At 55.7% G+C, this 14,020-nt stretch overlaps 1 protein-coding gene across 1 annotated transcript; it reads right to left on the bottom strand.

The window, feature by feature from the left end:
• Nucleotides 1-1,520: 1,520 nt before the first annotated feature.
• Nucleotides 1,521-13,521, bottom strand: VOLCADRAFT_87341 (uncharacterized protein; the record flags this gene model as incomplete). The annotated part of the gene is made up of 11 exons (XM_002947031.1): nt 1,521-1,557; nt 1,789-2,158; nt 2,421-4,350; nt 5,290-5,317; nt 8,891-9,356; nt 9,630-9,725; nt 10,056-10,281; nt 10,513-10,742; nt 11,470-11,617; nt 12,815-13,147; nt 13,492-13,521. The coding sequence occupies 11 exons, from the start codon at nt 13,519-13,521 to the stop codon at nt 1,521-1,523; spliced, it is 3,894 nt and encodes a 1,297-aa protein (XP_002947077.1).
• Nucleotides 13,522-14,020: the final 499 nt, after the last annotated feature.

Below are 14,020 nucleotides of genomic sequence, written 5' to 3'. Positions count from 1 at the left end.
CGGCTTTCTTAAAAGGCGACCTAGCAGAGGAGCTGTGGAGGCGACAGCCACCAGGTTACAGCAACGGTGACCCGACGCAGGCGTGCCAGCTGTTAAAGTCCGTCTACGGCCTCAAGCAAAGCCCCATGCTGCTGGTACGAGAAACTGGCGGCGGAGTTGGGCAAGCTAGGCTATGAGCCGTCTATGTCCGACCCCGCACTATTCGTCAAGCGCGGGTCCGACGGCTCAATCTATGTGCTCGTGCACGTTGACGACATGCTGGTGGCGGCACACAACCTGCAATTGGTCGCGGCCGCCAAGGCGGCCATAGCTGGTTGCTTCGCAGTACGAGACCTTGGAGAGGCGCGCTACTACCTCGGCATGGACATCATCCAGGACCGCCGCAAACGCAGCATCATGCTTACGCAGCACAGTGCTGGGCATCACTTAGATCGCCAGAGGAGGAGTGCTGAGGGCTTTGAGGATCGGCCTCAGTTAATTCCTTTTTTCCAAACGCCAAAATGGCCTGTTTATTACTTTTAAGGAATATATTACTTTAAAAAAAGACACTGAGCTGAGTACCGGCCATAGAGGGCTGTCCTTGCTGCTGTGAATTAATGCGAAAAACGATAGTCTTCAAACCGGTAACCAGCCCCGGTTACTGCCCAGTAACGATCAACCTGGTAACCCAATCGTAACCACCCCCATTAACGACCCCCGGTAACCATCCACCTGGTAACCGGTCTCCGCGTACCCCATTAACGGCCACAATTGCCCGATAACCGGGCAAGTCTATGTGGTAGGGACAGCTATTGCGGAATCATATGCATGTGGCTATGTGCGTAGAAGCGGCGCCGCGGGACCCCGCCGAGAAACAAAAAGAAAAGAGGTTCGAGCGCTCAAGTCGCAGAAACCAACGAAACCAAGAGGGCGGCCCCAATCCCCCAACCCCAATTTTTCTCTCATTCTCATGCAGATGCGCACTAGCTAGCCATCGAGACATCCACACGCAATGGAGCATGGCTTCCAGCACGTGAATGCATGGCACAAATAATAATGACGAAAATTGCTTTAGTTAAGAGCAATGAAAAAATGGACTCATTCTCCCGGTATATCTGCAGCCAGCGCCTGTGGGTTTGGCTCTCCGCAGCACCATGCGCATCATCACTCATTCCACCAAATCATATGCACCCATTGCGACTCGGCACTTGCTCTCCTGATAAAGAAACTAACCTAAGGCCAAGCTTTTCAATGCGGTCAGTCCGCTGCCCAGATCGTTATGCATTATTCCCGGCCTCTTGAGGTGTGCACAGCCGCCACTGCACGACCCCATCTACGGTTTGGCTTGTCCACATTAGAATCCGCTAAATTCCAAGAATACTACAGCCCAACACGAATTTACGCATTCCAGACCTCCTCATTAACAGTTGACGGAGTGCTGGCGGCGGGCGATGGGCGGCGTTTCCGTCTGTTATCCATTCTTAATTGCTGCTACTGCTAGTGCTGCTACTACCGCAGCATGCTCACACTTCGAAGCGGCCTCAGACGTAGTCCAGATCGGGGGTCTCGGTCAAAACCCTGGAAAGTGAAGCAAAGGGTGCGCAATTTACGAACCTATAAACCCGGTTCCCGCACAGCATTCCAAACCGGTGCTTGTACTTCAGCGAGCCGCAGCCCTTTCTTTTTTCCCGACATGGAAGGATAAACAGTAGTAGAGCTCAATGCGAGCCGGCATGGATACGCGGCTTCAGGGCTGCTTATTCCTGAATCGACCCCGCTTCCCCAAGGAGCGGTTTCACGCTCACTCACCTTTCCACTTCCTCCATCAGCGCCTCAGCGCATGTGTAGCCCTTCCGCATGAGCGGAACCAGTGCCGACAAGCCCTCCGCCGCATCTGGGCCCGCCGCCTGCACCCGCTGTAATGCCCTGGCTGCGCCGGCGTAAGCCACCAGCGCCTTCAGGACCGTCGCCAAAGCCACCCCACGACGGCGGGAGCTGGACGCCGTCGCCACGCTGTCGCTGCCGGTGCTGCTGGCACCGCCAGGCACACCCCATGCGGCGGCTGAAGCAGTACATTGGTCCTGCCTGGCCGCACCTTCTCCCCAGGGCGGCAAGATGGCCAGGTTTCTCCCCTGTTGCGCCAGGCGAATGATGGTGCAAGCGGTTTGCAGCACTGCACCTGCAGGCAGCAGCCAAACACAACAGAGTGAGGGGTCAGATACCTCCGCCGCGATCTGCCAGGGCGGGACATGGGGCCGGCGCCCCGCGGCATCCTGTGGACCCTCCCCGGGCCCTCTGTCAGGTGGCATGTATCAACGATCTCTGTCAGATGGGCTCTGTCAGGTGGCATGTATCAACGATTGATGAGCCGCAGCAGACTCTCTAAAGCTGTCGCGCCCCGAGCGCCCTGCCATCAACATCATGCCCACTACATCACTCACCGTTAAGCAGGCGTCCATCCACCTCGAAGAAAGCCTCAGGTTCCACACGAAGAGCCGGCAGCCTGGGACCTGCAGTCCGGCTAGCACTATCTGTTGAGCAAGAGCAGCCGCCTTGCACGGGTGTTTCAGCTATGGTTGCTGCTCCGGCATTGGGCCCGTGCGTCATAGACTGCGTGCAGGCCTCGGCAGCCGCTGCAGCGGCTTCGGCCGCCACGAGCACTTGGTCCAGCCTTGCCAATGCTGGAGCCAGCGGCTGAGCCAGTGGGTATGCCGCGCCGCTGCACATGGCGCCGGGTCCTCGGTGCAGATTGCTTGACGCCGCCGTTTGCAGCGAGGGTGGTTGCTGCGATGTACGGATTGGAAGCAATGCAGGCACGTTTTGGGACGCAGCGTCAGGTGCTGCCCTAGGTTTAATCGCTCGGAGCGGAGGCTGGGATCCTGAGGAGGGATCTGCTGGGGCGCCGACACCTGCACCTGCACCTGCACGAGGAGCTGCACTGCCAGCTTCACCCGGCTTGATGGGCTGTACGAGACCCTGGTGCTGCCCTTGAGGACGAGACAGGGGGGGAGGTTGAGACTGGTTCTGCCGAGCGAGAGGCCATAGACGCAGCATAAGGCGCACTCCCAGACCCTCAGCAGCTGGGCCTTGTGGGGCTGCTACTGATGATGATGGCGCGGGTTCGTCCCGTCTCTGCCTTGTGCGCCCTTGCATTGGATATGGAGGTTCGATGGCGCTGGACAGCGGTGGGGGCGCCAGCAAAGCCTGCGGTGGTGCTGGCAAGGAAGAAGTCGAGCGCTGCTGTTGCTGCTGCTGCTGACCTTGACTGTGGCTCATGACAGCGGGGCACGTGACGGCGGTGGCCATGACCACGTCCACTGCAACGGCCTGACGGTCAACACTGCTGCTGTGGCTGTTGTACGTGCCAGCATCCAGCAACAAGGGCACTGCCGCCGCTACCGTTGCCTGAGGCGCGGCCCTTTTGCGTGACGAAGAGGCGCTATTGGCGCAGTTTTTGCTGCAAGATGCGAAGCAATCACCCATGGTCCCCCCACCTGTGTTATCCAAAGCGCTGGGTTCAATGCCGGGGGGAAAGTCGGCCACCGGTGTACCTGCCGTAGCTGCGGCTGTGGCTTTTGTGGAGGTTGCGGCGTTGGCACCGGAGGTGGCGTTTGAACTCATCGTCTGCATTGACGACGGGGCAACAGATGTCGATGTAGTGGGCGTGGCCTTAGACGACGATGATGACGATGACGACGACGACGATGATGATGGCGACGTCCTGTGCTGCTGGAAACCATTGGGCCTACGGTACTTGTTGGCTCCCTGCAGCCACGGTCCTTCTGGGTACCAAATGGCAGGCTGTCTGGCGAACTGCTTAGATGCGGGTACGGGACCCAGGGACATAAGGGAGGGCACATTCAAGGTGGCTCGCACGGGCATCTTAGTGGCGCCCATGTCCAAGGAATACATCCGCTTCCTTTGAGCTGCTGCGGTGTCCCTGCCTCGGCTGAATGGGTGCAGCATCAGGTGCCTCGGCTGAACGGGTGCAGCATCTGTAAGCTTGCCGATCCCTCTAGACTGACTGCACCAGTCCATCGTCGGACACCAGCCCACCACTTCGGCAGCCTGGCTGAGTGCTGGGGTGCTGGCGCCGCGGCCCTCTCGCAGCTCGGGTACTCCCTTGAAGGCTGCGGTGGGACCAGCCGAGTGCATTTCCTGCCAAAGCACGTAGGGCGTGTCGCGGGGTTTGCAGCCGACGGTGATGATTGGACGGCTAGGGATTAGAAGCGGGGCTGGCGGGCGGCGGCTTCCTTCCATACAGTTGCAGCTCGGGGCTTCAAACTGCTGCATATACGGGGAGCCTACTCGTCGACGCTTTGCTTCACAGGAGCAAATGGTGGGGAGAGCGCCAAGAGGCCAAACCATGACCTGCAGGCCAGGGGGGGTCACAGGAAGGCATGTAGCAAGCCGGGAATCGCGGTTATCGGCGAGCAGACAATAAGGATGCGCAGCCTTACTGCTTTACGTTTTTGTTATTGCCCTGATGGCGCCTTAAACAGTGCAATAGGTTGGCAAGGGTGTGTAGCATTTCATGCTGAAGAATGAATCCCACCTACTCTATTTACTATCATCCATAAAAAAAATTCACAAACTCAATATATCCATCCTACACCAAAGAGAGTTCCCACGGTAAGATAGTTTTAGGTTGGTTGGGGCCGTGAACCAGTTGCAACCAGGTATCTCTTTTGGATTAAAGAAAAAAAATTATTTTTAGCAGGCTAAATTTAGGTCGCCATTGCGCACGATAATATGCAACGCAGGACAGGTACGGTGCGGTTGCCCGCGAGAATCACGGTAGACAGGCTATGCTAGCCTTCGCGATTCAATGGATTATTGTAAAGAGAGCATTTGCAGCTTCCCATTTATAAGCTGCAAATAAGGCTCCTCACATGCAAAGCCAAACGCATGAACACAGGGGCGACGTAGCATCAAACTCTTGCACAGGATTAGCTGCATAATAGCTATAACAAGTAGAAATATTATCCCAATTTCGTGCGTTTCTCAAAAATACATAAACATTCTCCCCCCGTAGGAACTTTGGAGGTACAGAGCTGGTACAGCCAACTTCTTCGTATCTGGCTTTTTTTATGGCGCGGCCTACCGCTTATGGAGGAATGAAAAAAATTCCAAGCAAAGCCGACTGAATCTACCAAAACAATATGCTCGCCACGTAGCTTGGGCTCGGTGCAGTAGTGCTGCCAGCGACGCGCTGAACCTGAAGACCGAAATTATACGTGCGGCGTCAGTCCTTGTCGCATAGGAAGTAAAAAGTTCGTGATAATCTTCAAATTTCAATGCATAACTAACACGGTGTTTCATTTCAAGCAAAAAAAGCCTGTGGCCAGGCAAGTGCAAACATCATGATAATACAGCGAGCAGCGCTTACGTCTTTGAGGCTTGTCAGCTGAGCAGTGTAGATGGGAGCCAGCTAGTTGGATCAGAAGTAGCTTCGCTGCGATTGCCAGGGCTTTATTATCCCCTGCTGACGGTGGCTGCTACCAAGCAGAATATCATCAGACAAGCCAAAACAAAGCCCAATTACAATAATCTTCAACATATGTAATCTTAGTTTAAAAAAATAGGTTCCTTCATCCTTCTTCCGTGCTTGCCCTCTTGACGGGATTGCCGTAGGCCGCCCGCCTCACATGTCATAGCGACAACTCAGTTATGCTCGAGTAACGACTTAAATTCAAAACAAATAATTTCCTGCTAACTGTCATCAGATTTTCCTGATTGCTTTGTCTTTGGTTTGTTGGATCTGCGTGTCATGTAACGGGCAATATTGTCAGGGCAACTTTCTCAAGGGAACTCTAGCGCGTAGCTTCCTAAAGTATACCCTCAATCCAGTTTCCGGCAAAAAATATAATTGCCTGCGCTGGTTACTATATGCAAGGTTCCTGGACTGGTTACTATTGCAAGGTTACGAGGACCTGCGAGGCGAGGACCACCCGTTCAAGCTACACTCCTGCCCAACCGGGGTCGACTACAATCTCCTAGCACTCGAAACAAGACACATCGCGACCCAAATCATGCGTGGGCTATCCTAGCACTGTCGATGGTCGGCATGGTCGTTTACGAACACTTTACTTAACGACACGCAAACGTGTGCATTTATGAAGGCGCGAGGCTTCCACACTGTCCCAAACCCCAAGGGCAGATGCGGTTTGATGCATGCTCCAGCTAATTTTTATGCTTTCCAGGCCATGTTGGATGAATCTGTCGCATCGCAAATACATTGGTAAACGATCCCTCCGGAGGCTTCGTTGCAGGAGGAGATCGCTGGGCAAGGTTCGATCCATTCGCGGTCTCGGATCTTCCCTTCAGAGTCCTCTGCAACGACACTTCGTAATACGACTTACCGCAGCCGAGCTTATAAAAACCCTAATTCAAGAACCACGTGGAATTAACGAGCAAATGCAGCTTGGCTACGCGAGCGCTTGACTGGGACTTTGCCGGCCTTCAGTTCGCAACAACGACTTGTGCATGACCCCTTAACCACTACCGTCCACCAAAATACATGTATATATTCGAGTCTCCGTCTGTCCATGCTAGCGACTCAGTTATGGACAAAGCTTGCTAGTGCGGGCATCCCATTGTGAAAAAACAAAACATAGACAAACGTTCTTGTCTAAACTCGTTGAGTCCCTTTTGAGCACCGCACAATAATGGCTTACGCCGACTCAACAGGTGCCCCCCTCTGCTGCGGTGCCTAATTGGGCGCATGTACGCTGTAGACACAAATCCTGGGAAATGCCCTCGTCGCGGCCCGGTAAATTCAAGTATTTCCCCAGAGAGCTGATCAAATCGACAGCAAATAAGCAAAAATTGCTGTCGAGCGCTTGATCGCTCCTGAGAAAATATCTCTCAGCTATACCCTAAGCAACTTCCCCGCGACTAGTGCAATATCTCCTACAAGGTAGTGCCCGAGGAGAAACGTTCTTCATACCCATAATGTCATAACAGCGGATTTTATGGCCCGAAATGGTGTACCTCTCATCATATGCATTATGGGCTCAAAGCACAATTATAAAGCGGACATTCGACTCGCGTCGTCGGCCTCGCCTACCGTTGTTGCCTAATTTGGCGCGGGCTCAGGACGGCTCAGGTAGGCAGGTAAGGCGATGGAAAGGGACAATAGTAGAAAAAACGCGGAGTCCATTGTCATAACACTTAAAGCTGCTTGCGTGCATTATGGAGTTAATATTAAAAACCCGCTTTGCACACACGAGGTAACAATTACAGATAAGGAATGTGGGGTTAGCTGACAACCAACCAGCGGTAACATAATTCGCATGAAGCAGCACCAGTGAAAACGGAAGAGCAGCAATCCACGCGCCACTGCTTGGCTCCCAAAACGTCGACCTACTTTCCAACTTGCGTGCGGATTGCTAAACTTCCTGCCACCTTCATGTTCAGCTTCCCTTAGAGCTTGCACGCCCGACGGAGGTTTTCGTTAATCAATCGGGAGCTAGCCCTCTTTTCCGTCTTGCTTCCAATAACTGAAGCGTCGCAGAAGCACAAATCATGTTGCAAGGCGGCACGTCTGCCTAGTTCTCGCAACGCATACATGGAACCACTGCTTGCCAGCTCTGCGCACTGATGCATTTGCGAAGTCTACGGAGCCGGAGAGCGCCTTATGGACGGCAACGAAGCATGCGGCTGACTCAACGTCCCGTTTCCAATTCTACGTTTTCACGCCGCGCATTAGCGCCTGATGACCCTACGCATCCCTCACTACGCATCTTAATGAATCGACCTACTAGGTACCTGTAATACAGCGACCCGCAGCAAGCCACGCATCAGTGCTGTCAGCAGGGCGGAGCGAGCATGCCATCGAGAATTAAAAAAACATGCAAGAAACATCACAAGCCCGCTCCATATACATTGCTGCAGACGTACATGCCACAGGCGTGCGGCAGTCTCCTTGCGTACTAAAGATTGTAACACCGATCAGGCCCCATCAGCTGTGTAGCAGGTGCAAGCCGATGGGTAGCAACGCCTCTCCGGTGCCATTCAATTTAGCCGGCTATTAGATGCTATATGCTCCTGCACCTACAGGATGAATGGCTAAACAACACAACCACAACGAACCCGAGTAATGGACTTTGGGTGCACACCGCAGCGGCACATCACGCTACTGGCGGCGGCCAGCAGGACACTGAAGCCACGTACGTATGCGAACCCAATTTGGAGCAGCAATTCAAAATGCGCTTGTGCTCTGCTATGTGTTTTAAAAATGCGTGCCTACGCTGCGGGATGGATGGAGGGATAAATGGATGAACCCACTACCAGTCCATGCATATGCACGCTGGTACTGCGCAGATGCGCGACTTCCGCAGAGTGTTCATCTACACGGCACAAGCGGGCGCCAGGATATGGCATTTGATTCGCATTCTCGCGCGCATAGGTGTGGGCCAGCATTATCTTTCGCCAGCATTATCCATATCGTAGCGCATGCTGTGTGCCCTCTCCATTCCAAAAGGGTAGGATGCATCCGCGAGGCTGCTGATGACTATTGGAAGTGCACCAGGCTTTTAGGCTGGCGACGATAGCGACCTCACCTCGACCATCATGAAGCCAGTGCCCTGTTTTGGGGTTAGGGTTTGGGGTTTGGGGGTTTTTGCATAAAGCGGGAAAATGTCTATGGGAATCGGGATGGTGTTGTTATGTCGGCAACGTATCTGCGCACATGCATAGTGCTGCGCCAGTCAGAAGGCGCTGCTTGTGACTGTCCTCCCTGCATTGCATTCCCAGTTCCTAGATGATCAGCTAAGTCTATCAGGGCCATGCAGCCAACTCTCGCTCAACACAAAAGCGGAGACCCACTTGCAACATGTCTACCCAGTAGTGCATGTCCGCTCAAGCATCAAAATTACCCATCACAAGCAAGCAGCCAAACACCACACACCTCTCCACGGCATCCATCAGCACCGCAGTACTTCCCCAGCCCCGCAACATAAGAGGCCGCAGCGCGTGCAGGGTGCGGTTGGACCCTCTCGGACTCTCTGCAGCAGGCGGCGACGTGGGACTCCGCTGCTGCGCATTCCGTCCCACTGTGAAAGCCGACGTGAGTGATGATGGCCTAGGGCGATTATTATTAGGAGCCTCAAAGCTACTACCGCTACCACTATCGCTGTAACCCCGGCTGCGGCTGCCTTCATCAATGCTGGAGGCGCCCAGAGCTCCGTGTACGCCGTCTGGATGAGCCACTGCGACTGCGTCAGTCCTCCGCTCGTCCTCATCTTTGTTTGCAACAGAGTAATTCCGCCGGAAGTACTGGTCCTGGCTACGGCGCCCGCTACTAACGACGGGGCTGTTCGGCTTGGCATCAAGCGGAGGCACTTTTGCGGTGGCGGCGGATGAAGCTGCACCAGCTGCACGTGATACATCAGCGGCGGCAGTGGCAGAGGCAGTAGCCCAAGCAGAAGGCGTGGTGGTACTATCTGGGATTGTGGTTGTTGCCAGGGGGGTTTGCAGCTGATGCCACGCCTGAGCTTGCTCAAAGGCCCTCGCCGCCCCCAGGAAGTCCGCCATGAACCGCAATGCGCCAGCCACCTGGATGTGGTGGCGGCTGTCCGTTGGCGGCGCCGAGGAGGATGCGTTTGCATCGCCAACGACATGGGTGCGGATGTCCCTGGGGTTCCCACCTTTGGGGGATGGGATGGAACCAGACGGTGGCAGGTTTAGCCAGCTGCGGTGCCCTGTCAGTCGAATGACGTTGCAGGCGGTTTTAAGCACGGCGCCTGCAAGTGAACGTGCGTCAGACCAGCAGGTAAATCTAAAGGACAGCGGGCGCACGGAGCTGAGCTGAGCTGGGCTGGGCCGAGACGACAACGAAGGAAAAAAGAGGTTAAGAAAACGATGAAATGCAGCAGGAGTTTTGCTCGGCTTTGCATGCGGGCCGCCCTCACAAGGGCATCTGTGCGATGGCTCGGAGAGGGCGCGTCCTGGATGGGTTTTGTGGGTACGTTAAGCCTCCTACGCCCTATATGGGCTAGTCGGCGTGTCAGCAAGTTGCACATCCAGTTGCACATCGCAGCTCGTTTCGGTAACCGGAACATTTGCCAGCTTACCCTCGAGCAAAGTGCCGTCTGGGTTAAGGAACGTGTCCGGGTTGACTTGGGGAATTTTAGCCAGTGGCGAGGTATGAGCCAGCAGCGCGCGGAAAGGGTACGGCATGGCTGCTGCTGCAGCAGCATCGACTGTAGCAGTCGCTGCCTCCAAACGCCGTTCCAGGGAGCTTAGCCTGGTTGCCTTACATGACCGCAAGCGAGTGAAGAGCAGCTCCTGCTGCTGCTGCTGTGACAGGAGCAGATAATGAGGACGGAGTACGGCATGGTGTTAGGCTTCGCGGTACCCTCGCTTTTGCGCGAAAACAACAGACACAGGTGATAATAATAAGTCATAGATATAATTGGCATCCAACATGCATTACTCAGCTCTAGCTGCACCCTAGCTGCACCCTAGCTGCACCCCACGGCTGTAAACCACCCATTTGTCGCTGCACAGTACAGCAGTACACATACGTACTCTGAGGATGGCACGTCGGTACTGTCGCCCCGCAGCAGTGTCTTTGGGGGATGCCGAGTTTGCAGCTCCCGCTTCAGCTGCTTGAGGCGGCCCCGCGGCTGCAATGCCCTGAAGGTCCGTTGATGCCGGAAGTGAGCATCGGTGCTCCGCGCCGTGTTCGGAGCGCGCCTTGGAGCTGAGTCCACTATAGTCATCACGTCCACGTTTCTGCGCCTGCCCCTGCTGGTGCCCTGGCAAAGCGCAGCCGCCGGCAGCATAGCGCTCACCACCAGCGGACGCCGTCTGCGGCGGTTCGTCCTGGCAGCAGCCACCGTTGCCGTCGCTGCCGCCTCCACCGGCGCCGCTACTGCTACTGCAGCTGTTGCCATCGCAGTGTGCGGTGGCCTGCAAGGCCCTACTCGCTCCGCAAACTGTATCGTCCCATCGGCTGACGAGGTCCTTGACTGCGCCGACTGCGGTGCTCTGTTGCCCGCAGCTGCTGCCGCCGCTGCCGCCGCGCAATCCAAGCCCCAGCGTCACCGATGCCTGTTGCACAGCCACGGGTGATAGTCGCAACAGCACGCGTACCAGCTGCCCACGAGGCCTGTTAGGTGGACTGGGGGTAGAATACGTTGCTGCTGCCCCTGACTCCGTCTAGGCCAGCGCCTGCGCCTGCGCCTGCGCCTGCGCCTGCGCCTGCGCCTGCGCCTGCGCCTGCGCCTGCGCCTGCGCCTGCTGCTGAAGCTGTTACAAAGCTATCATTTTTGCAAAGGGACGCGTTGGGCACTCCGCTTTCCACCAAGATCCCTATCCGCTGCTGCCGCTGTGTTGCGGCATTTTCACCCCGCTCCTGAAAGCTCATCCGCGCTGCATCCGCCACCAGCGGGGCTTTTTTTGAGGAATGACAGGGCTGCGGTACTGACGAAATGTCGGATTTGTGCGGCGGAATTTGTGCAGCCCTCAGCTCACTACGCTCACTGTACAGGCAGGCCGCTTCAAGGCGTCGCGGCGGCTGAGCCTGACGATTCTCTGGGATGGGCGTGCGGTGCAGCTGCGGCGCCTGGGGAGTCTGTGGGCGACCTCCTTGCGGGACCTCTTCGCACCGTATCCGCTTCTGGGGCTGCAGCTGGTGCGGTCCACGTGATGCCGCCGCAGCAGCAGTGTGGCTGTCCGCGGGTTTGACCGTTGTTACTGACGAAACGCCTTCGGGTGTTGTGGCCGGTCGCCGCTGTGTGAATCCGATCGGGCATTCTTGCCCACTACGGACGTCGTCCGTCTTCCAGCCGCATCTTGCTCCTTGATGGAAATCTCTGTGCATTTGGCCATGTGCATGTGCATGCACATGCGCAGTGGTCAGGCGCGGCCGGCGGGCGTCGGGGGAGTCCGGGCGGCCTGGCATTCTGGGCCCTGCTGGCGTGGTGCACGGATCTGTTGGTTGCCGTTGCGGCTCTATGTTGGCGCAATCGGTGCGACGTGCGCCGCAAGACGTTGTAACGACGCCATGTGACAATTTCTTAGCCGCTGCACGGCTGTCACTTGTTCCGTACGGCAAGTAGTAGCCACCGAGTTGCAGTTGCGCTTTATCGCCTTTAAAGTGTAACCACACTGGGAATACGCTGGCGGCGTCGGCGGTTAACTGGCTGCCGCTTTGGCCACAGGTGTCCCCACAGTCGTTGTCTCCGCAGCCTCCAGGAGTGCTCTCGTACGATTGAGGGGCTACTTCTCTTGCCGCCGAATCATCTGTGCCTAAATTGGACCTGGACTTTTCTTGTCGGTGGTGCTGCAGCGGTGGTGATAGCAGCATTGTGTCTGACTCATGCTCCTGCTGCTCCTGCCGCTGCTGGTAGTGCAAGTTATGGTAATGTTGCTGCGCCTTCTCATACCTAACGACACGCCTTCTGTTTGTTGCGATCATAGGAGTGATGTCGTCCCTGCCGCTGCTTGCTGGCAGGTCGAGTGATCCGTCGACGATCGGCCTACTGGCGGCACCATGGGCCCATGTCGGGTGGGGTGATGGTCGCGGGGGATCCTCATTTTCAACCATGGCTGGAGGGCACCCATGCGGCAGCGGCAGCAGCAGCCAGTCGAGCGCCGTGCAGTGCTGTCCGTGCTGCTGCGTCTGCGTCTGCTGCGTCTGCTGCTGCTGCTGCTGCTGCTGCTGCTGCTGCTGCTGCGATTGTTGCGGCTGCTGCGGCTGCTGCGGCTGCTGCGGCTGCTGCTGCGGCTGCGGCTGCGGCTGCTGCTGCGGCTGCTGCTGCGAAGGATTGTTTACGATCTCACCGCCATTTCCCCCTATGCAACTGTAGCTTCGGCCCCATCCCACCTTCCGCTGTGGCAACGTGGTGCAAGCAGCGTCACCGGCGTATCGTAAGCTGCAAAGGGAGCCTTGCCTAAGTATGCGGATCTGTTTGCGGCCAGGTTGGATTGAAGTGGTGCCCGGGGACTGCCATTCCGCATGTCGCTTGGGCGGCTGGGACTGGGGCCCTCCATGCGCGATGCGAAAGTCAGGATACATAGTGCCCTGGAATACCTCTGCGTCGGTCGCGGAAGCCGACTCCGCGACGGAAGCAGCTGCCAGCAACCTTCGACGTTTCGGCTCCGAATACTGGGACGCATCTGTGTCGCCAGGACCAATCCGAAACACGCAGAATGCTTCCTGCGGGTCAAAGCACATAAAGGTGATTTTACTTAAGGTCGAGGTAAACCTATAACGTGGCACGGTCCGGCGGCCATCACGAAGCAAACGCGCACGATGCACGCGCGCACAGTACAACTAGTGGGAACTTTTCTGCAACTGAGGGCGAGGCTGCTAAGGAAACGTAAGTACCAGTGAAACATGAATTTTAAGAATTGCGGATTGTAGAAGGCGGCCAGGTACGGAGCAAGGACACGATGAGCTGCGTACGTAACCGTGATGAACGGAATATCCGCACGGGTAAAGATCACTGATCAGGGATCACCGGGCAAGAATCAGATAGACCTGCTGGAAAATTATCTTACCTCTCCAGAACCGTGTCTGATGTAAGTCATGTTAATAGGGCTGGAATCTTGGCGGGTAGTTTGCAAGTAAACTTAATGCTCCTCCTCTGCTCCGTAAATCCAAAGTAGTAGAGTTTTCAGACCTTCAAAGAGGCCTGATCAGAACTTAAAACGGACCTAAAATTTGGAGTCTTTATTTTGTTATCGTAATTCATATAAATAGGTATACTTTATACGACTTGTGGCCCGTGCTTGGTATGTAGCGTCCCGTAGCGCAAACGACACCGATTGGAGAAGCGCAACCGCCACAAGCAATCACAAGCCTGAGAGCGGGCATCTTAGCATGCAAAGATCTAAATGAAATAAAGTTTTACATAATTCAGGCGGAAATAGATTGATTAGAAGTAGTCTACGGGTTTTCATGCCGTATCAGTCTGCCAGGTCTTCCCAGCCAGTTGCCGGATGGTGGGCTGGATCCATCTGACATTTGCTGGAGCCAGGTTTTTTGTAACAATTTCATTTGATTCTATTTGGAAAATACATTGAAGCA

Source organism: Volvox carteri (assembly GCF_000143455.1).
Source record: "Volvox carteri f. nagariensis unplaced genomic scaffold VOLCAscaffold_5, whole genome shotgun sequence".
Classification (NCBI taxonomy): domain Eukaryota; kingdom Viridiplantae; phylum Chlorophyta; class Chlorophyceae; order Chlamydomonadales; family Volvocaceae; genus Volvox; species Volvox carteri.
The sequence above is the reverse complement of the archived record's forward strand: the minus strand, read 5'-3'. Positions and strand labels throughout refer to the sequence as shown.